At 38.5% G+C, this 22,374-nt stretch overlaps 1 protein-coding gene across 1 annotated transcript; it reads right to left on the reverse strand.

Annotated features, from left to right (window-relative positions):
• Positions 1 to 6,580: 6,580 nt before the first annotated feature.
• On the reverse strand, positions 6,581 to 8,638 carry LOC122672919 (polygalacturonase 1 beta-like protein 3). Its single transcript, XM_043870424.1, has 2 exons — positions 8,555 to 8,638; positions 6,581 to 8,456 (listed from the first exon to the last, which is right to left on the reverse strand). Exons 1-2 carry the CDS (start codon positions 8,621 to 8,623, stop codon positions 6,627 to 6,629), a joined length of 1,899 nt encoding a protein of 632 aa, XP_043726359.1. The 5' UTR covers positions 8,624 to 8,638; the 3' UTR covers positions 6,581 to 6,626.
• Positions 8,639 to 22,374: the final 13,736 nt, after the last annotated feature.

A 22,374-nucleotide genomic window follows, 5' to 3' on the forward strand; every position in this document is an offset into this window, starting at 1 on the left:
TGAAAACTCACTGGTGAATCTATAATTAGGCCTTACCTCAAGGGAGGTACGTGTAAATTTTCCAAAAAATACCGTATAACACATTTTTTTAACGAGGATAAATCATGTCATTTATCACATTTCTAATGTCTACTAAAAAAATATTTAGTTTTAATAATGATATATTGACATGTCAATTTCAAATTATTTTGAAAACCATTTTTATCCTTACAATAAATAATTTTTGCTAATAACAAGGGGTAATCAAAAGAAGGTTACAACTAGGGGTGAAACAGGGCCGGGTTGGGCCGGATTTATTTAAACCCTAGCCAAACCTTGAGTCCTTTTAGCTCAACCCAAGCCCTACCCGGCTCTAGGTCAGGCTAAGATATCTCAGTCCAGGCCCAACCCTGCCGGGCTTAGCCCAGGTCCAACCCTGCTAGGCTCAGACAAGCCCAGCCCAACCTGGCCTTGATTGACCCTAATCAGGTCGGGCTGGGTTGAATTGGCCCTGACTAACCTTGAAATTTGTTAGGGCCTAGTTGGCCCGACTTGCCTTGCTTTTTCTGCCATTTATATGCATTCAAAAAATGAGACACATGTGATTGGGTATTAGTTTGTTTCATACTTAATTGACTATTGGATTTTTCTTTGGGTTAAAAAATTTGGCCCAATCTTAAAATTATAATATTTTCATTCAACAAATAAACTGGCCTTTTTTTTTAATAAACCAATAGATAATTAGATACTAAAAAAAATTGCAAAATGTAAACAATAAATTGTAAATCATAACCTAACACATGGTCGGCCCGGGCAAGGCTTAGCCTGAGGCCTCAACCCTGGCCTAGCCCGACCTTGACCCAGGGCCTGAAATTTCAACCCTAACCAGCCCTCAGGGTTGAAAAATCCAGCTCAAGGCGGCCTCGGGCTGACAAGGCAAAACTTATAACCCTAGTTACAACTTCTCACTTCACCATTTTGATGACAACAAGATACATCCGTTTGTTTATGGTGATCAATAATTAGAATATGAAAATTTTTGAACCACCTCAATTTTGGTGATAACTTGAAAGTTTGAAAGCCTAAGGAGGCCAGACTCCAAATATTGGTACTTGTGGAATCACTTTCACTATCTAATGGCAGTTTGCTTTTCTCGATCTAAAATGTTTAAATGTTTTGTCAGCTGATGTGGCATTTGAAAATTCCACCCATATGCTATCCAAAATCCCATAGAAAATAAGAAACTTTGGTTACTACTTTCATGGGAAAAGTAAAAATCCCACCTTCTCCAATCCACTACGCTATGGGACCCAATCAGTCCCACAACATTCTCACCCCGTTCTCTTAGTCAAACAGACGGGACCTCTAAGGCCACTCACATGGAATGCACAGGAGTAGTTTGTTTAATAGTGACTTTAGATGTTCACACCAAACAAAAATAATAATAACAAAGAAAATGACTTCATATAGGGATGTTAACCGGTCGGGCCTAATCGGGCTTAACCAAGCTTGAAGCCTGCACCGTGGCTGCCCGTTTAGATAATCAGGTTGGGTCTGCACGGACTCAATCGGGCTCGGGCTATAATCAGGTATTAAAATCAGGCCTTAATCGGACCTTAATTGGGCTATGGACCTATTAAAATCTAAACGGACTTTAAACGGAGCTACCCTAAAAAACAAAAAATTATTGAACAATAAGAAGTCAGTATTGGAAATTTTGAAAATCTCCCTTATCATGTAACACTTTCTTTTCATATAAGATTAGAGAAGATTATTGTTATTGTTAATACAGAAGGAACAAGGACATGCATGGAAGATGCGGAATTAAATCTTTGCCTTGTTTTATTACCATGTAGTTCCCAAAGAAATGTGAACACGGATGTGCTTTTGTTTTGGTTCTCTCTCTGTGGGAACTATTGTCAATGTCCATTGTAGGAAAACCAGAGAGTGGATCTTTTCCCCGTACAAGTACCGTGTAAGGCCCTCCAAGGCCATTCATATGGTCTCACAGTGTATTCCAAGTGAGTGGCTCCGGAGGGCCTTGGATGTTATTTGTACAAGGACATAATCTGGTCTCAAAAAACCATCTTAAAGTATTTCTTTGAACGTGGGGGAACTGGAGATGGTTGCACTGGCTAAACCCCACGGCCCATGTGTTAAAGCTTGGGAACGAGAAGTTTACAAGTTAAAGGGTCAGGCCTGAAATCGATCAGTCTGGTCAGGCTTTGAATGGGCTAGGACTCCACACCGGGACCATCCAAATATTAAACTTGTCGGGCTTAATCGGACCGGGCCTGGAATTGATACCCCTAACCTCATAAGTAACCTCGAAGTCCACTCAGGTCTTTGGAGCAGAGACCAAGGTTTGATGAATTGGTATCATTCACCAAACAAAAACAAAAAAGTATTGGTACCGTATCACCTGGATTGGGTGATATGTACCCGTTTTGCAAGTAATCAATCTTGATACTGCGTCGATACCTTATCAATTGCATGGTACAGACAAGGGGTAAAATGGTAAAAAAAAAAAACCAATTTAAAGGAGATTCAGGGATAAATCTGTCCAACACGATCGATCCGTTTCGATACCGTATCAATAACGCATCGGTTTTGCAGGTGAACGATACCGATCCGAAGCCGTGCACTAAAACCATGGCAGACTGATTTTCACTTTCAAGATTCTAACAGCTTGTTCAATTGCTTGTTGAGATCTAGAGCTCTAGGCGTCACTGTGCGTGTGTAGGGATTTCTGAAATATCGGTAGCATTTGCAGAGAACTCTGAAAATGGTTTCACAGTGGCAATCTAGTCGAGCTCTTGAATATCTCTGCGACCAAAATGCTTCTGATCGCAGGATCTATAGATCATGATCCAATTTAGATCCTCTGCGGCGCACTGCCCGTAGCGGTCTGAGCGGCACAGACACAGGGCCGCACGCAATGTCCGTCTTACCTCTACCTGAATGTCTTGCCTGAGTGAGAGTAAAGCGATCATTAAGCTTTGTGTCTGTGCCACTCAGACTGCTACGGGCAACACACGGCAGAAGATCTGGATCCATCATGACCATGGGCCAATGTTGTTCTATCTCCCGTCCGTCGTCACTGTCTTTTCTGTCTAAGGCAAATTTCTCTTGCTACGCATGTCTGCTCTAATTATCAAATGGCAGATTCTTTTACCAAAGCTCACCCATTTGGTTTATTCTCGATTTTTACTATCCAAACTTCAAAATGTGGACTCTCTACTAAACGAATCCATCTTCCGCTCTATCGTAAGTTCAGCTTCCCACTAATTAAACGTTGTGAGAAACCTATGCGCCAAGAATTATTTACACTTTTATTACGTGCATGGCATTGTATTCATAAATCTTCTTATAAATTTCATATCAAGTAACTAAGTGGTTCACCCTTGGCAAAATTTGTAGGGGACATTAGTGGATTTTCATTTTCTCAAGTGCGCACCATACTTAAGAATTCAACCGTAAGAATATGGACAATGATATTTTTTTATCCTCTCAAGTGTTGGGTGGACGGTTAGATTCTTATGCATGGTGCACTAGGCGGTGCACGTGACATTAGCTTCTCCCCAACATCCACACACCTAGAATCAAGGATGCAAGATCAGGGTCTGGATCAGTTTCAGCTTATTCCTATCCAGATTGACCCGACTTAGCCAGATTTTGCCTTAAGCCTAGTTTTGGGATGCAGATTGGCTGCATTGGCTAGAACAAGATCAGGATTGGCTCAGAATCGGCCTACTAGAATAGAATTTCAACCCCACCGCTCTCCCCAACCCCCAAAAAAAAGGAGAGTCTATATATCATTAGGGGTGTAAACGAATAGTCGAAATCCGTTTCCATATTCATGTCCGTACTCGTTTAGCGCTATCCGAATCCGTCCGAAAACTAAACGGATGCAGATACGGATAGGTTATAGCTATCCAAAAAGCTATATTTACATGTAAACGGATAAAATATCCGATCTGTACCCATGTTCGTATCCGTTTAGCACTATCTGAATCCGTCCGATAGCTAATTGGATGCGGATGTGGACATAGCACTGTTCGAGCCAAATCCGATCCGTTTACAACCCTATATATCATATGGTGTGTACAAAGGTGGTGGTTGGCTGTTATTGAAAGTTATTTATCATATGAAACTACCTAATTTAATGTTAGGATTATATATATTCAGTCTTTAATATTGGAAGTAGCAAGTACAAAAGGAGAAGGACGGGGTACAAGGATTTGAATCAATACCATTATACCACCATGTATCTTGTCCTAGTGCCAATCCTTATACTTTAATAAATATGAGGGGAAATTAATGTTCTTTGGGTGGGGTGGGGTGGGATGGGGTGGGGAGGGGAGGGGAGGGGGAAGCCACACCCAGACATAGTTTTTGTTGAAATGACTGTCACATCGGCTTGAAAGGCGAAAATTCCACTCTTGAGATGCTAGTGTGTATTTGGTGCGAGGCTTACACCACCCCCCTTGCACCTTGGTGCCAATCCTATCTTCTAGTTCCACGAGTGGTCAATGAGCCTCAAGGGGTCATCGAACCAGATGCTTTCAAGCTTGCAATTTCTTCATGCATAGATAAAATGGTTTTAGGTATCAGTATTGGTTTAATATTGCCCATATCTATATTATAATGGATTATGTGATGCGTATTGGTTGTATTGAGTGGTTTTACCTTCAAAATATCCATACCAAACCCTTTTTAACATTTTTATCCTCATCCATAGTATTTCAAGAATGGGTATTGGCATTGAAATAGAATAGGGGTTGATCAATACCGATATATCAAATTGGGATCCGATTCTTCTACTTCTGCTTGTCTGGTATTGTCGTGCATCCACATACAAGTACTGTGGAAAGTATCACTTTACCCCCATTCAAATAAAGTGCTTGGATAGGGATAAGGCGGTATATTCTACCTTGCTTATGTGTAAGAAACACACAACGGAAAGGGTCGGCGAAAGTAGAAGAGTCGAATTGATCAAACCGACACTAAAACCCTGCTTGGGTTTCACTCAAAAGGGTTGATTGGCTCAAAGCTACCACTTTTTTTTAGATTGGTACTCTTTGTGCAGGTTGGCATATGCCGCATGCCCCCGTGCAATGCTTTACCCCCCATCTTTTCCTCATCACTCCATGCACGCTCTCTCAGTGTGGGCTGTCGTTTGGCTGTTCCGTCAACCTGGAGGGAGGGAGGGAGGGGCAGGGTGTATCGGAGTGAGTGTCTTTCACCAATCATCACCAACCATTATTAACAACACGTGTCATTTGTCTGTATTGGTAATTCCGTACTCAACCGATACATGAAGCATCCCCTTCCGCTCTACGGCATTTCCTTTGTAAAATCTCAAATATAAAAACTTGAAATGAGAGGAATAGTGAATCACTATATAAAAGTAGGGAAAAGGTTGGATATGTCACTAATTTTCGATGAGTGAGCGACGTACATTAATCATAGGACTGGATGCAAGAGGGTAAGTGAGTCTTTTCAAAAAGAGAAGAAAAAGGATGATAAATGCTAGACACCCTCTTGGTGTGCCTGCCTTTTCCAATAATAGTAGGGAAAAGAAACTAGCACTTTTGTGTGTATCTCTCTTCTCTTCACATGAGATGATATTGTTGTCCTCCTATGTACAATATTATTTTATCACACCTCATTAGACTTCTCTCTTATACAGTTTTCTTATATAACCCTCTCCCATAAAAGTAACAAGGAAAAATATTTCTCTTTCAATTCAATAACTCTTTATCAATGTATGTTTTTACTTTCCAAAAGTCACAAAGTAGACCTAAGTCATGTATTTTCATGGTTTATCGATCAAATCGCATGTTCCTTAGAAGTATGCACGTTAATAACTAAAGTACTAGTATTCATGCATGGATATTCCCAAGATGTATGCCAATTAATGTGAGGTATTTGATTGAAGGGAAGTAGTTCTTTATCCGTTAGCACTCCCATGTGTCTATTTGTCTCTTCCTCAAAATAGGGAGGCAGGGATGTCTATTCATATGAGAAGGAGAGAGATAGACTCATGGGAGTGCTGGCAAAGACATAGAACTTTCTCCCTTGATTGAATTAGACTCGTGAATTTGCTACATACATGGCTATTCTAGAGTCCAAGATCATGTCCTCTTTATCCAAGGGTCAAAATTGAAACATCATCTGCTCATGTGACAAAATAGATGTCTTGTGAGATTTGAAAATAAATGGAAGAATGTTCTCTGTGTCGCAGCACAGACTGTGCATAGGTACATGAGGGTGGGCGTAATGATCACCCTGCCCCCTGCACAGGCTGCCCATATACTTGGGCACAACTTACGCTGCGACACAGAGAACAATGCCCTTAAAACAAACACTTGTGACAAACATATTTCACGAAAATAAAGTGGTGGGTGGGAGGGGGGGTGCTAGTGGCGTTTGGGAGGAGGGAATGCAAACAGTTGTTACATCTAATAAACACGTGGAAAAAAGGACACGGTCCTAAGAACAGACACTAAACAAATCATATGGGGTTCGACTTAAACCTGTTCTTTTATGAATACAAACATAAGAGTCAAAGAAGGAGAAGAGAATCAAGAGACAGACCAGGTTGAAGAACCGAACCAGATCTCTCTATAGAGACTATAAATAGATTAGTCAGCAGTAGCCCAAGTCATGTCATTCTCGAAGATCCAGTGACAGACCTCAATTCGTCCAGGCTCGGAACCCAAAGCCATGAAAGCCCCATGAGTTGGACTCCAAGCTGACGTGTCAATATGACAGATGGCAATCCCTTGATTGATCTTGACCTTACTCTTTGGGTCCAAAATATCCGCTTCGTATACCCGAACCTTAGGCACAGAATGGCAGTAATACACCATGTAAGGGAACAAGCTCTGATGACACGACACCGACTTGGTGACTCTCCCACCGTTGATTCCTTTGACTTTCCCGATCATCACGTCTTTCGTTGACCCCTTCACCGTCTCTGTACTCCGAACCACCACGTTGTTGCCTAACACCGAAACGGCGAAGTCGATCATGTCCTCGACCGAACCCACGCACCTCTTGGTCTCGCCCTGGCTCGCCTTCCTCTCGCACTCCTCTAGCGTGTTCTGCAAGATCTTCGCCATGCTCGAGTTCTCCGTTGCATGGAAGATCTGTTTCAGCTCTGCAATTTCGGAAGTAGAGAACGGTAATTTCGATGCTATGGAACGTGGTAGGAACGATCTTCTGGGCATCTTGTCTCTGATGTCGGGCATCGGCATTACAGTTCCCTGCTTCAGCATCGACTCTCTGAAGAATTTCCCAGGCTCCACCCAACTGTTCGATGCAGTTCTTACTTTACTTTCAGTAGATTGTGGGCTTGGGTTCTTGTAACTGGTGAAGCTGATACCCTTTTTGCTATAATCCTTGAAGGTGTTGTTCTCGCCGTAAATCTTGAACCCAACTGTGTGACCAATCGATCCCTTCCCATAGCCCTTGAACCTGTCGGAGCCTTCGTTGAAAGAGTTTCCATAATTGGTGAAACCCACCTTGCCAGAGTTCGAGCCCTTGGCGTAGGATTGAAACGAATCGTCTCCCACATTCGATTGGTCTCTGTAACTGGAGAAACTATCCGTCGCAGCGTTCCCACCTTCGCCGTAGTTTCTGAAATTGTTATTTGGGTTGTTGCCGTTGGTTGCGTACGACGTGAACGAGTCGTTTGCGCCATTGCCGGAGTCACCGTAAGAAGCGAAGTTCGACTCAATAACATTGGATTCCTTGCCGTAACTGGAGAAATCGGTTGGTACACCATTACCCTTCTTGCCATAGTTGACGAACGTCTCGCTTCCTGAGTTGGTCTCTTCAGTGTAAGAAGAGAAAGTCTGTTTCCGCCCAACGGCCTCCGTCTCATAAGTAGTGAACCGAAGGTTTGGAACATTAACCAATTTGTTGTAATTCTTAAACTCGCCGGAGCCGGAGGTGGCGCCGGACCCGTAGGTGCTGAAGCTCTGATCAACTACATTGTCGTTGGGAGCGTAATTCGCGAATTTGTCGTCGTGACCATTGGAGTCTCGGCTGTAGCGCTTGAAGGAATTGACTGCTAAATTGACGTTGTCAGAGTAATTTTTGAACGAATCGGAGCCACCGAGTAGAGAGTTTCCGTAGTTGGTGAAGTTCTTATCCATATACAAAGCGAAGTTAACAGAAGAGTCATGCTTCTCCAAACTCGCCGCCAAGTCAGGAAAACAGAACAGATTGGCTGAGGAACAGAAGGATTGGAGACGAGAGGAGAGAGCATTGTTCTCGGTGGCTAGTTTAGTGAGGAAGGAGGAATCAATGGCGTTCAAAGGGGAAGCCTTGGAAAGAAGGAAAGAAGGTTTTGGTAGGTTATTGGTGATGTGTTTGTTCCAGTAACGGATCAGAGATGCTTTTGCAGTGAATGGGTTTTGTCCCACCGACGAACTGGTGGAACTCTGTTCGGTTCCGGCGAAACAAACCTGCATTGAAGAAAGTGAAAGGTGAGTAACAAAGCAAACAAATTTAAAAACAGAAAATAGGAATTAGTAATGATTCCATGATGGGTTTATTTACTTACATTAAAGGATGAGAGAAAGAAGATGAAGAAGAACAGAGGAAGACAGAGAAGCGTGGGTGGTTTCTGCATTGCTTCCTACTCTGCTTTTCTCAATTTCTTGATTTCTGTGGGTTTGATTCACAGAGACGGAAAGAGAGAGAGGGAGAACGAAGAAGTAGAGAATGTTGGTAGGTCAATTGGCGTTGGGAGTTATAAATAGGACCTGTAAAGACTAAAGACAAATGAGGCCGCAGAGCAGAGCAATCTGTTTTCTCTTTTTCTTGTTTGTTTTTTTTTATCCATTAAAATTTTTCTTGGTGGGAACTAATTAAAAATGTGTTTTTATTCTGTCATCTCTCGCTCTTATCAGTAAATGGTGAAGAGCTTAATTACCCAATTGGAGAGTTAAGGTTGCCATTAACAGAAAATAAAATCTTCTACTTTCTCAAAACTTTAAATTGTGAGAGGGAGAGTGGAGACTGGAGACTGAACTGTTCTGCTCTGCCCTGCTCTCTCACTTCTCTGTAAGTGGCAAGTAGACAAGCCGCGTGGATAGACGCGTGTCTTTCAGTTATAGGTTATTTCCACGCGCTTAGCCGCTAATGCTCTGTTTTATGTTTTGATTTTTTCAATTTTTACTATCATCTCCACCCCAAATCAAAAAAAAAACCGTTTGAAATCTTGGAATCAGACACGAGATTATCTTTCATTGATTATGATTTGATTTGGATCATCAATCATAATCAACCTGAATCCTACAAATTGGAATTGGGAAGAAGTAAAAAATCCTCCAAATCTCTAAATTTTGTTATATTTAATTTTATTCAAAACATTTGTATGTCTTGCTATTGAAGATATGTTTCAATGATTTTCTCTTATTTATTTTATGGACTTAAAAAAAAAAAGGTGAAAATGACAAGAGAAAATGAGAATTTATGAGCAACTCAAAAGAGGGCTGCAAGAATCAATCAGAATCATGATCGGAAACGGTTGATTCATGTTTTCGTCAAAATCGAAACTATCACACAGGGTGGAGAGAGACCTGGACACCAAAAAGACTAAACAACTGAGTAGTAAAGGAGGTTGGAGCAGACTCCGAAGAGGATTCTCTGATGCTTAAGTCAGTATTCTGAACAACAGTAATATGAGTTCGGAATTGAATGAACAGTTAAGATGAGCAAATGAGAATAGTTGATAGTTAATGAAATAATTGAATCATTTTACCTCATACATGGTCCTCCTATATATAAGATGGACAATTGCGCCAAAGGAGGAAGGCCCTACCCTTTATGGCAATGAGAAAACCGAGGCACGAGGTATCATGATGGCAATTGTACTCTATCGGTTCTGAGTAGCTATACTCCACTTGCTCTAAATTGACCACGTATCGACCACCCATAGGTAGATTAAATTTATGCATATCAATTCCGATTTAAATCATACTTTTTAAAGCATTAACACACAATCTGGTATTTTGAAATAATGACTATTACACTTGATATCCTTGGTACAATTTCAACTTAAAATAAATAGAGAAACTAGCTAAAATTACAAAAGATACAGGATTATGTTTAATCGATTTTGATTTGATTTGGATCATAAATCATGATCAGTCTGAACCCTATAATTTGGTATTGGGAAGAAGTAAAGATTCCCCCAAATCTCTATTTTTTTTAATTTTTTTTTGATAGTTTTTATTCAAAATATTTGTAGATCTTGCCATAAAAGGTATGTTTCAATGATTTTCTCTTATTTTATGAACTAAGAAAAAATGAGAATTTATGGGCAAATCAAAAGAGGGCTACAAGAATCAACTAGAATCGAGATCGAAACCAATTGATTCCGATTTAAATAGCCCATTTCACCAGATTTAAATCAGAATTTTTAAACCGTTCACTTTCTATCTGGTATTTTGAAATAATGACTATTTTTTTTTTTTGGTTAAGGAAAAATAATGACTATTAACTGCTGGTGTTTGTACCTCTCAGGTTGGACCACAATTTAATGTCTAAACAGTATTGATAATAAACCATAAAACATGGGTCAGGCCGGGTCAGGGTAAAAGGACCATAAAATGTAAGGAGTTGAATTGTCAAAAAGACTCATTGTCACCATGTCTATTGAAGTGTAACACGTTACTATTTATCACATGGCATTGCATGTGTTAATCCATGTGATAAAGGACCCGACAAGTATCTCATTGGTACAATTTTAAATTAAAATAAATAGAGGAATTAGCTAAAACTACAAATGTCATTTTGTATTTTATATTCATCTTCATTTGGCGATATTTTGATAATTATACTATAACTTTGAATAGAGTTTGAGCAATTTTCTTTGCTTATTTTGGACTAAAATTTGGCCATTAAGATTTATTGTCTTTCTATTATATAGTGAAGCATTGTATTTCACTAGGCACAGTGACAACTAGAAGGACCCTAGATAGAAATTCCTTCAAAATTTAGTATTTTCAGTACATTTTCTTCTTGATTTTTGTTCAATGTAAATAGGTGCTTCTCATTTGACTCCACCTTCCCTAAAGTCTCAAGTTGCTAACATGTCGTTCTAGGACTTGCCCCCGGTGGTTTGCTACTCCCTTGGAAGAATTATGTTCGGAACTTGATCCGTGGTTCAAGTTTCCTCAACAACACCAAGTTCATATTTACTTCCTTTCCAGTGGGATTTGATGGGATGGCCATTAAATCAAGGCATTAATGAACCTGGGACATGAGAAGGGCTATCAGTGTGTCCTCAGATAAGTACGCCAGAAGGTTTGTTGATGTCTTCCACATTTTCCTTCCTCTCCTTTATTTCCCCACCCCATGTTTTGATGCATTCACAGTGTTCCACTCCACATGGTGGGTGGTTTATTTAAGTCCACAATAGCCAACTTGCAGCATTGTAAGGGCATTAATTTTTTATTTTTTTTAGAGAAAATTTTCCTTCATCACATTAGAAGGGATCAACCACTATCTTAGGGTCCTAAAACCTCTTATTGGATGAAGTTGATAATAATCCCCCCCTGTTGCGGGGTACCGTCTTCCATCTATTTGAAAGCCACAGTCAGAGGGTTCTCTTTCACCATGGTTTAAGGAAAATTTGATCTTTTTTTGGGGGGGGGGGTGTTTGAATGAAAAGAAAATTGTGAGAGCTCATTTCGATTTAGCCCAAGGTCAGACTTAATATACCATACAGAGAAGCTTTTTTGAGCAAAACGTTGTAAAAGAGTGCATTAATGAGGTGTGGTGGAATGGTTTCATACTTAGGAGGATAGTGAAGTTATTCCATGTGAAGAGGAAGTGGTAGTGTACCATCCCCCGATGATCCGGAGAATCCGTTGGTGTAGGGTATGCTACCACCTCTATGTCTATCCTTCTCCTCCTCACATGATATGACCTCGTTGCATTTCAATGTACGGTACCACTTTGTGTGGATTCTAAACGGACACTTACTCCTCTTTTATCATGTGGGTCATTTTATTGATAAAACTATTTCTTGCATTAAGATTGGCATAGCGTAAGAAATTCTTGGTAGTGTGGGGAATCCTCTCCCAAACATTTTAGGACTAAGTTTTCTTTAAATCATTGTGAAGAGAAATCCCTTGACAATGACTTTTGGACGGGAGGGAGAGGATTTCACGCAACAGAGAGACGGTATTTATCGACTTTATCCAATAAGAGATGTTTAAGAACCCTAGGATGATGGCTGAACCAAACACTACGGATGTAGGAAAACTTTGTCCTACATTTTATACACTGGTCTGGTGGGGGGGGAAATCAAATAAAAATGATTTTGATGATGTTTGCTCACTGTCAAATGGTTGATCATAAATGGTTGGTAACATGAAGGGCTACTAAACTTGTTTAAAAGTTAAAATAGATGATAGTTAGTGATGAGTGTTGACTACTGAGGTATTGCTCAAGCAGATAAACAGTAATTTTTGTCTTCACCAGCTTCAGTTTTCCCAATTTGGTTCCCTAAGCTTCTTCTGTTAGCTTCTGAAAACCCAATCCAGATCCAAATTAGGGTTCCTTCCTTTGCATATAAAACAAGTGATCATAACACACTTTCTAAATAAATCTATAAAAACCAAAAAATGGGTAATGGCTTTTAAGTTCTTCCATAATCATTTTTAGCTTACATTATTCATTATTGAATTCAGTTTATTCTTTCTTTTTATGCTTTTTCTAACCAGTCCTTCTTCTTCTATAGAAAACTATAAAGAACTAGAATTATTATTTCAAATGTGGATCACCTTTCAAGGAAATTGCCAAAGAAGCTTTAAGGTCTTTTATTTGTATTTGTTACTATAAGTATTCTGACTTGGTGGGACAGAGAGAACAGAAAAGGTTAAGTTATTCCTCTCTGCTTTCTTATTAAACTAATGTGATTGCATGGGGATCAAAAGGCAAAGGGGAGCAATTACGACCAAGCAGACAAAAGCATATATGGAACCCTTGAAATGATAAACACCTGCAGAGTAAGCATGTGATCTCTACTTCTATGAACATTTGACTAACTATGGCAAGGCTGCCTCAAGGAAGCCAATCTCTGAGCTACAAAGTTGTTTTTTTGGCCAAGTTTTGGTTTGGGTATTACATTATTTTAAGGGAGAGGGTTTCCTCTGCACCAATGAGGTTTTAGAAAATGATTTTATCAATGTCGGATCATATGATTAAAATCGGAGAGAATGTCAGTGTGGGTTTCACTATTTTTATTTTTTTTTATGTGAGAAAGGTATAAAAGAATTTGTACAGAGGTAGTATAGCACCCATTATTTAATATTTAATCAATAAAAAAAATTAGAATTAATTTAAGAGTACCTTCGATATATGATAATTTGAGAAAAAAATGTCTTTGAATCTTCAGCAAGGAGCGATGATATGATTCAGATTGGGGATACTACAAAGCCAAGGATAAACCTAAAATGACTGGAGAAGAGGTGAGGAAAAACAAGCACAACTTAAGATTAGTAACAAGTATTGCTTCCCCTCTCCCCCCTTTTTTGGAAAATGGGGGGGGGGGGGGGTTTGAATAGTGTGTACTATACCCATGGTTCAGATCAGATCGATCACGGTGGATACCAATAATGGATATCATATTTTTGATGAAAAAATAGAATTTAATCCTGTATCGGACCAATATGATCGATTCATATTGGTATTGATGATCGATACCAATGTCAATACTATGAACTTTTTCGTATCCAAAACCCAACTCGCCTGTCTATCCGTTCGTGGCTGTTAGATCCCCTAACCTTCGATCTCGACCATCCATACCAGCTAGGCTTTTTGTTTAGACTACATCAATGGCTGTACCTAGCCAGGTCAAAAACTGTTGCATAAAACCACTTATTACTGTCTACTGCCAACTTTGTCTAAGTATCCTTTCTCATAATAGGCTTCAAACTTTACTCAGTAGAAAATGGGCTCGACAGTGATAGAGCCCAGAGACAAAGGCCCCAAACAGACACTATTCCACTGTGGGCTGGTCCAGAAATGTCCCACCAGAGGTGATTTTCTTTTAATGGAACCCCACCAGAGATGTATTTAATTGGTAAATGCAAAAGGATTACTTTTCCAGGTTTTTTTTACCATACATAAATCTCATAAAAAGGTTTGGTTCATAATTCCCATCTTCACCATAACAATAGCAACAATGTCAGGCACATGGCAAAATGTCCATTTCTGCTATACAGTTATATACAGTAATACACTCAGCATGCTTTCACTTTCACTTTCTCCAGCCGCACTTGAGCATTCTCAAAGTTTTCTTTCTCCAGAACCATTATTGAATGCAGAAGAAGCTTTATCTTTATCTATTTTCAAGTTTCAATCCCTTAAAAACTTTCCTTGAATTTACATTTGTCTACACTAATTCATGGCTTGTTGGTTAGGTGGAGAGGAGCTCTAAAGACATGAACAAACCACTACAACTCTGTAGAAAACAAGAATCTAAAATGTTGTAGAAAATAATGAAAATCATAAACAAATAATCACACAATCAAATACTAGAATTTACGTGGTTCGACAAGATTGTCTACGTCTACAATCAAATGAGATCTAAATTACTATCAATAGAGAATAGGGTTACAATTTCTTAACTTCACATCTTTCTCAGATTGCTTACAAAGAAAGAGGAAGAAAACTCACAATAATATATAGCAAATTAAAACTCTATACAAATAATTCACCGAAATACCCATATAACCCTAACAAAATACAAGATATCAAAACCCCAACGGGCTTTAGAGAGAGCTTCTAAAGTATATGAAGGCACCAAAGACCTGAACAAACCACTAAAACTCACCATCTTTAGCAATTAAAGATGAAGGAGAACCATAAATGTTTGTACAAGATCATGTGGTATCTTCTCAATTGTGATACAGATAGGAATCTCTAGTCCTTTATGTACCAAACTGTCCATCCTTATATGGGTCCTTTTGTGCATCACTATGCCAAGTGAAGTATAATGCTTCATTATTTGTCAATTGACAATACATGGGTTAGTCCATGTGATAGAAGACCCCACATACATCTCAATGGCCAAATTTTAGTCCAAAGTAGCAAGGAAAGTTGTTCAGACTTTGATTCAAAGTTTTAGTAAAATTACCAAAACGTCATCAAATAGTGATAAATATAAAATATAAATGGCATCTTTTGTAATTTTAGCTACTTCCTCTACTCATTAATTTTAAGCTGAAATTGTACCATTGAGATGCTTGTTCGGTCCTCTATCACCTGGACTAGCCCATGACTGCCATGTAGCAAATAATGAAGCGTTATACTTAACTAGGCATAATTTCAGGGAAGAAAACCCAATATAGAATTATGGAAAAAGTATGTTGAGTCACTAGGGTTTCTTACACCCTTTCACAGAGAAATCTTGATTTTTTTTTTTTTTATTATCTCTTTCCTGAAAAAAATGATCTAATTAATTCTCTATGAGAGGGTGTAGGATACCCTAGTGGCTCAATGAAGTCTTGCCTCAAAATTAGATACTATTTTGCTGAGGCCATGAAAAAGAGGTGGTTGGATTCTTGAATTCTAAACAATGACACCATCTTGTGTCTCCTTCTTCATACATGATACATATCTCCTACTAGTACAGTGGCTTCAATTGATTCTTCATGAAAACATTGATTGATATTTATCTCTGGTGGTCCTAAGTTCTAATTCTTTGCATCCACTAAGAAAAATAAAGAAATGGGCCACTCTAGGGTTGTTTGCTCTATCATTAAGGGAAGGAATATATATAAAAGAGGTAGGTTAGTAATTACTTTTGTACTCAATTCTGGTTAGGAATTACAATAGGGTATGGGAATCCAAGTGCCTTACATAGATAAAGCCCAAATTTATCTTCATAACAAGGAGAAAGAATTGGTTACACAATTCATTATATATAATTGAAGGGTTTGGGGTTCCTTTTTCCTTGAAAATCTTCATGAGAGTGACTGTCAATCCCTAGTGATTTGATCTTTCAAACATAAACAGTTGAAAACCTAGGAGGCAATTGGTCCCCTATGCTTTTAATCCTATATTTATGTCCCAAGGATCATTACCCCATCAACTAAAGGGACAGATAAGAAAGAGTAGAAAGTTATGAAATGTGTATTAAAATTCCTGTTTTTTTCAAACAAATAGAAGTAGTGGGTTTTTTAATCTGAAAATTTTTCTATATGAATTGAAGTATGAAGAATCATATAAGGGAGAACGGTTTGGGTCCACACATGCCATGATTGATTCAAAGATTTGATAGATGCAATAAGAAGAGGAAATGGTAAAGCCACTCAAAGAGAAACTCACTCATGCAAGCCCACTTGAATGAGCAAACACTCCACATAGAGAAAAGTGAACTACTCTGCAAAAGTTCAATAATTTGAAGTTCTTCAATAATGAAAGCTAAGGGTATTGTAACCTAAGCCAGCCCTTTAATTGGCTTAAGACTCACTACCAAATGTTCATATTCCATAAGGCTGCAAGCAGTTTGTCGGGTAGCTATGGATTGGTAATGTATATATCTCAAAATCCCACAAAGATTTTTACCAAGTTAAAAAAATTTGGTCAGTGATTTTGAAATCAGAAGTACATGTCCATGTGCCACAAAGATATGGTCACCGACAATAAGAGACATCTCTTCTTACCTAGCCTATCCATATATGAAGTTGGAGTGAGAGTGAAGTGTGTGTTTGTTTTTGTGGCCAAGGGTGGAGTAGTGTACATGCATGAACCTTGAGCCATCTTTCACTATTTGAGCTCAACAACAAAGCTCAGAAATAAGGACGTACTCATAATGAAGGTGGATGATTCCTGGCCTAAGGAATGAGCTATGGACTAGTTTTAATTACGGGTGCAAGTTTGGCCCAATCCGCCCGAACCCGCCCTGGCCTGCCTTGAGTCTGAACAGGGCTTAGGCTGAGATATTTGGCCCTGAGAGCAGGTCAGGGTTGGAAATTTCTGGCCTTGAGTCAGGATCAGGTCGGACCAAGGTTGAAGTCTCAGTCTAAGTTTGACCTGGCCCAACCCTACCATGTTTTAAGTTATACTATAAAATATATATATTATAAACTAAACGTCACCCATATTTTGTTACATGATATATTATATATGAAGATAGTATGTGATAAAATACATTTTATTATAATGTTATTTTACGTAGAATTGATAATTTTTCCCCGGCCCATTCCAACCCATGCATTTCTTTTCTCCTCCCCCTGATCCGGGCCAATTAGGGTCAGCCCGGTCCAACCCTAAGGGCAGGTCAGGGTTGGATTTTTCAGGCTCTGAGTCAGGGTCAGATCGGGCCTGGGCCAAGCTAAAAGAACTCAGGGTTGGACTAGGGTTTTATAAAACTCGGTCCAACCCGACCCTATTGCAGTCGTAATTTTCATCTCTTCAACTAGTTTAGTAATGAACATAAAGACACTATTGTTCCGGTGGAGAAGAGAACCTATGATTTGATTATCTTTTTGAGTTATTTCCAAATGAACAATTAATTTCAAATGTAACAGGTGGCAACTCTTATTATCTCGAGGAGGTTAAGAATCTCTTTTCAGTTTCTTATTGTATCTTCAGTGATAGTGGCAATCCCTTTCAGATGTGCTGTCCTACATAGATCAATGGTTGACTTGTCAACTCCACCCTATCACTCAAACACCTACCCCATGTATGTATGTGTGTGTGAGAGAGAGAGAGATATCAAAGCTTTAATTTTGCCTTGCATTGCCTCTACGATTTCACTTTAAAGAACCTAACCCTTACACTAGTGACATTTCATTTTCTAGATATGATCATAGTTGGAAACCCATGTTTTAACTTGAACAAATCAATGGAGTTGAATCAAGATTTTTGAAAATCTCGTTAAGATTCATGTAGATTCAACCAGGGTAAAAAATAATCAGACTCGGTCATGAATTGTCAAAGTCAAATAAAATTTGGTCTTTTTATTCGAATCATTATAAACTCGTAGAGTCTAGTCATTCTTTATTTTAAAATACAATTACATCGATTCAATTATTTGTGTAAATGAGTTGACTCTTGAGTAAATAAATCAATAAATATAGAAATAAAAATGTAAATTGTAAAACAAAAAATTAAATAAATAACTTGCAAAGGGCATGTAAATTTGTTTATGAACGATGTGTTTGTTGTTTACCCAAAAAAAAAAAAAAAGTGTTTGCTTTGAATAGGTATAAATATGACAATTGGTAAGTTTTCTAACTTGCAAGAAGAAAGTTATGTTATATCATCCATAAAATGAGTCATTTAATCACATGCGCTTGTAATCATGTTTTGTTATATGATGTGAAAAAATGAATCATTTAATCACATGTGTTTGTATTATTGAACATGTTTGCAATGGTATAAGTTTGAAATTAAAGGATATGTGGTTCCTTAATTTTTTTGTATTTTTTTGATTTTTATTAAAATAAAATTAAAAAAAAAAAAAAAAAAGGTGACTCGCCATAACTAGGTTTGATCAAGTCATCAAGTTTTTTGAAAAGCGAATCAAATCAAAAAAACTGGTTTTCCAACTATATTTATGATATTTAATTGAAAGAACTCTGTACGGGAGTGTGACCTACTCTTATCTCTTTCCTCCCCATATGAAAAGACACTTCTAGGCTCTATCCCCTTGTCAAGGAGTGCTAGCGTAGACCATACACCCAAGCAGAAAATTATTTCCTTATATATTTTTAGTTGTTAATTACTAGCAATTTTAGATGAACGGGAAGGTTTCTCTGGTGTGCCCTTCCCTCTCGTCTACTACTTTGAGTTTAGTTGATTCCTTTTTTTTTTCTTCTTCCCTGATTCCAAAGCCAGGTGTTTAGTGATAAGGGACCTCCTTATACCATCTCTGCTGTTAAATCTTGATATTTATAAAACAATAAAGAAATGTGGTTTGGCCTTATATCTGATTTGTTGCACAGTACTTAAAAAGAGTATAAATCAACCATTTAAAGTTAAAGAATCTTCTATGGAAGCTTGTGTGAGTTGTTTGGGAATTATACTTTCTTTGTATTGCTTAGATAGGAAATCAAATGGGATGGAAAATGAGAAGGGTTCCCTAAGAATCTCCATTTGAGACAAACCAACTTTTCTTTTGTAACTTCCAGTTCCTTTTTCTGGTTATCTTAACGTGAGAAGAAAGTTTGTAAAAGAAAGCCAATGGAATGTAAAATAACAAGTGGGTAGAACGTATATATATATATCTATCAGTTTGCTTTTCCCAACTCCAGTTACTTTCTAAGCTTCTCTGCGCAACAAATGGAGTCGGAGCAAAAGTGATTTCCAACTTCATTAAAAGTAGGTAGTATGAAGTAACTTACACAGTAAAGTGAGTTTTCAAGTAAATAAAACCACAGAAAACAGGAAAAGTGTCTTAAAAACAACGTGAAAACAGAAGAAAAACGAATACAAAGAGAAGAACAAACTCACAAGACAAGATTTACGTGGTTCACCCCCAAGAAGGAAGGCTACATCCACGGTTGAGCAATAGAACGCTTCCACTATTTCTCTGAAGCAAAATACAAACTCTCACCCTCACATCTCTCAAAGAGATAACAACATTATATAGGAAACTCTAACCTATAAAATATAAAACTACCTTTGAGACCCACCAGATCTGGTTCAAACCTGAACCAACATAGAGCGAATTACACATCAAATCGAAAATCTCGCTGAACTCTATAGGGAGCAGCGCCTATGACGCTGAAGTATGCACTTTTAGGCAATTTTGGTGTTTTTCAAAGGCAAAACGACCCACAGAAGAATCACAACACGTTTTGGATTGAGATCAAGCTTCATCAATAAAAAAGTGATCAAACATTAGAGACACAGAGGTTGTGTTTTCTGTAAATTAATACACCATCTTTAAGTAGCCAGATGTGATATGTGATCAGGGAATTAGTGTCATTGCCGGTATCAGGATAAGGCTTAGTTGTTGTTGTTGTTGTTGTTACGGTGTCAATATCGATCAATACTGACAATGAGATCGATAAGAATTGACCATATTGGGTCACACTGGACTATTTTCTCCCAAAAATTCTAATACCATTTTTTTTTGTAAAGGTATCGGTATTGGCCGAATTGATTGATACAGTCGATCTTTTTCCTAAATCCATGTGTGTGACACAATCAGAGGGCACTGTGAAAGGTGGGGTGGTAATTTCACCCACTCATGTCAAGGCACAGGGACCATGCAATGACGTGAGGTATGCAACAATCATTTTTTTCCTCAAATTGCTGAACTAGCCTATATTACCACTAAATCCACCTCGGATTTTTTTCCTCTAAGGTTCCTTCACCCATACGGTTGTGAGGTTCTCTTTAGGGATGTTCGACACGTGTCAGAGAGAAATCCAACAGCTGGCTTTTCAAATATAGTTTACGTTGGTGGTTTCCAATGAACGTGTGACTCTCTCTATCTCTCCTCTCTCCACTCCTTCCTCAAAACCAAACTTGTCTCTCTCCTTTTTACCAAAAAAAAAAAGAGATTTGTCTCTCTCCTCTGTCCACGTAAGCAGTTTCCCAATGAAACAGCAACTCTCACGTCTCCTCTTTCCCGCTCTCGTCTCTCTCCTCTCTCTATACTATTTCCAAAAATCAACGAAGAGTGCGCCTTGGAGAAACTTCGGTGAAGCCGATGGCTGTTATCCTTCCTTCTTTCTCCACCCATCTGTCCTTGGTGGTTCAATAAACGATATTCCATCCTCCACCATTTGGATCTTCGATTCTCGATTCAGTCGATGGAAAATCGGTCCCAAAATGCGTGTCGATAGGGAATTCGCCGCTGCTGATGTTCTCAATGGAAAATTTTATGTCATGGGAGGTTGCTTGGTGGATTCCTCGGCTCGATCTACTAATTGGGCGGAAGTGTACCGACTGAGCTCGATTTGGGGTGGAGGGGGAGAGCTATTGTTGTTGATGGGGTTTTGTATTGCTATGGTTATTTGGGGAAAATCAAGGTTACGACGTGAAGGAGGGCATATGGAAGGAACTGAAAGGTGTGCAGAAGGATTTGCCCAAGTTCATATGTGCTGTTGGTGATCTGATGTGATTAAAAGGTGATAAGAGCCTAAGCAGTTTATAAAAAAGAATAAAAAAAAAACTCTATTCATTCAAACTTTTTTGGGTTTACTGATTTTCTGTAGCAACAAGGATGGACTAACAAAATGGTTTGCTAAGGGATTTTCCATGGGAAAACTGGAGAGTTTTTTTTTTCTTGATATAGGACAACAATAGGGTAACCCTCAACTGAGTTGAAACTTAGAATGAAAATGAAGATTATGGATTTCATGAGCAAGGATGGACTAACAAAATGGTTTGTTAAGGGATTTTCCCTAGGAAAACTGGAGGAGTTTTTTTTCTTGATATAGGACAACAATAGGGTAACCCTCAACTAAGTTGAAACTTGGAATGAAAATGAAGATTATGGATTTCATGACAAGATCAGATGATTGATTTATTGGCTATGGTTCAAAGAGATTAAAAACAAAACAGAAAAACAGTAGAATGTGTAATATTAGAGAAGAAAGAAGTAACTATAAGCTTTCCACAAGAATCCATGATGGTGTTCTTTGAATCTACGATGAATCCACTAGTGATTGGAAGGAAAATTAATTTTCTTGAATCCCCATAAAAATAAATACATTTCCCACCTTCAAAATCATATTTCCTTTCCATCATGTTGAGTCTTCATATTCTGGAAAACAGTTGCATAAGTATTTGTTTGTCAGTTCATGTCTTATGTATCTTCCAATTCATTACTATAGAGAGAGGAGAGAGACGAGAGAGAGGACACATGAGAGATGAGAGAGACGAGAAGTGAGAGTTGTAGAAACTACAAACGTTGAGAGAGGAGAGAGGAGAGAGAAGAGAGTGGTTTTGAGAAAAAAGTAGAGAGTAGAAAGAGTCACTCGTTGTTTGAGAACCACCATCATGAAATGTATTTCACCTCACAACCGTTAGATTTCTCTCTGACATGTGTCGAACATCCTTAAAGAGAACCTCACAACCATATCGGTGAGGGAACCTTAGAGGAAAAAAATCAATATTACCTTTGGTTTTATATTCAATTAATACGTAGAAACACAACCACAACGAGGTACCGATTAAAATTCAAAGACAAAATAAAGGGCGTGCAACAAGTTTTAAGAATTATATGTGGATTTGTTCCAATTCCTAGTTGGTCCATCGATTCTAGAGGTAGATCCAAAACCAGACCATTAAACTATTGAGTGAGTTGGTTCTGATCCGATTCCCTATTCTGGTCCAGACTCAACACCCAAAAGGCAGGAACACGAGTAGACGGAGTGACCCATGAATGCTTCCGACTACAGG

This window comes from Telopea speciosissima, chromosome 8 (assembly GCF_018873765.1).
Source record: "Telopea speciosissima isolate NSW1024214 ecotype Mountain lineage chromosome 8, Tspe_v1, whole genome shotgun sequence".
Taxonomy (NCBI): Eukaryota; Viridiplantae; Streptophyta; class Magnoliopsida; order Proteales; family Proteaceae; genus Telopea; species Telopea speciosissima.

Bases quoted from the DNA above. Each gene is read 5' to 3' on its own strand.
- LOC122672919 (XM_043870424.1), bottom strand. From the start codon at position 8,623: ATGCAGAAACCACCCACGCTTCTCTGTCTTCCTCTGTTCTTCTTCATC. The intron at 8,457-8,554 runs GTAAGTAAATAA...TCTTCAATGCAG, and splicing joins TCTTTCTCTCATCCTTTAAT to GTTTGTTTCGCCGGAACCGA.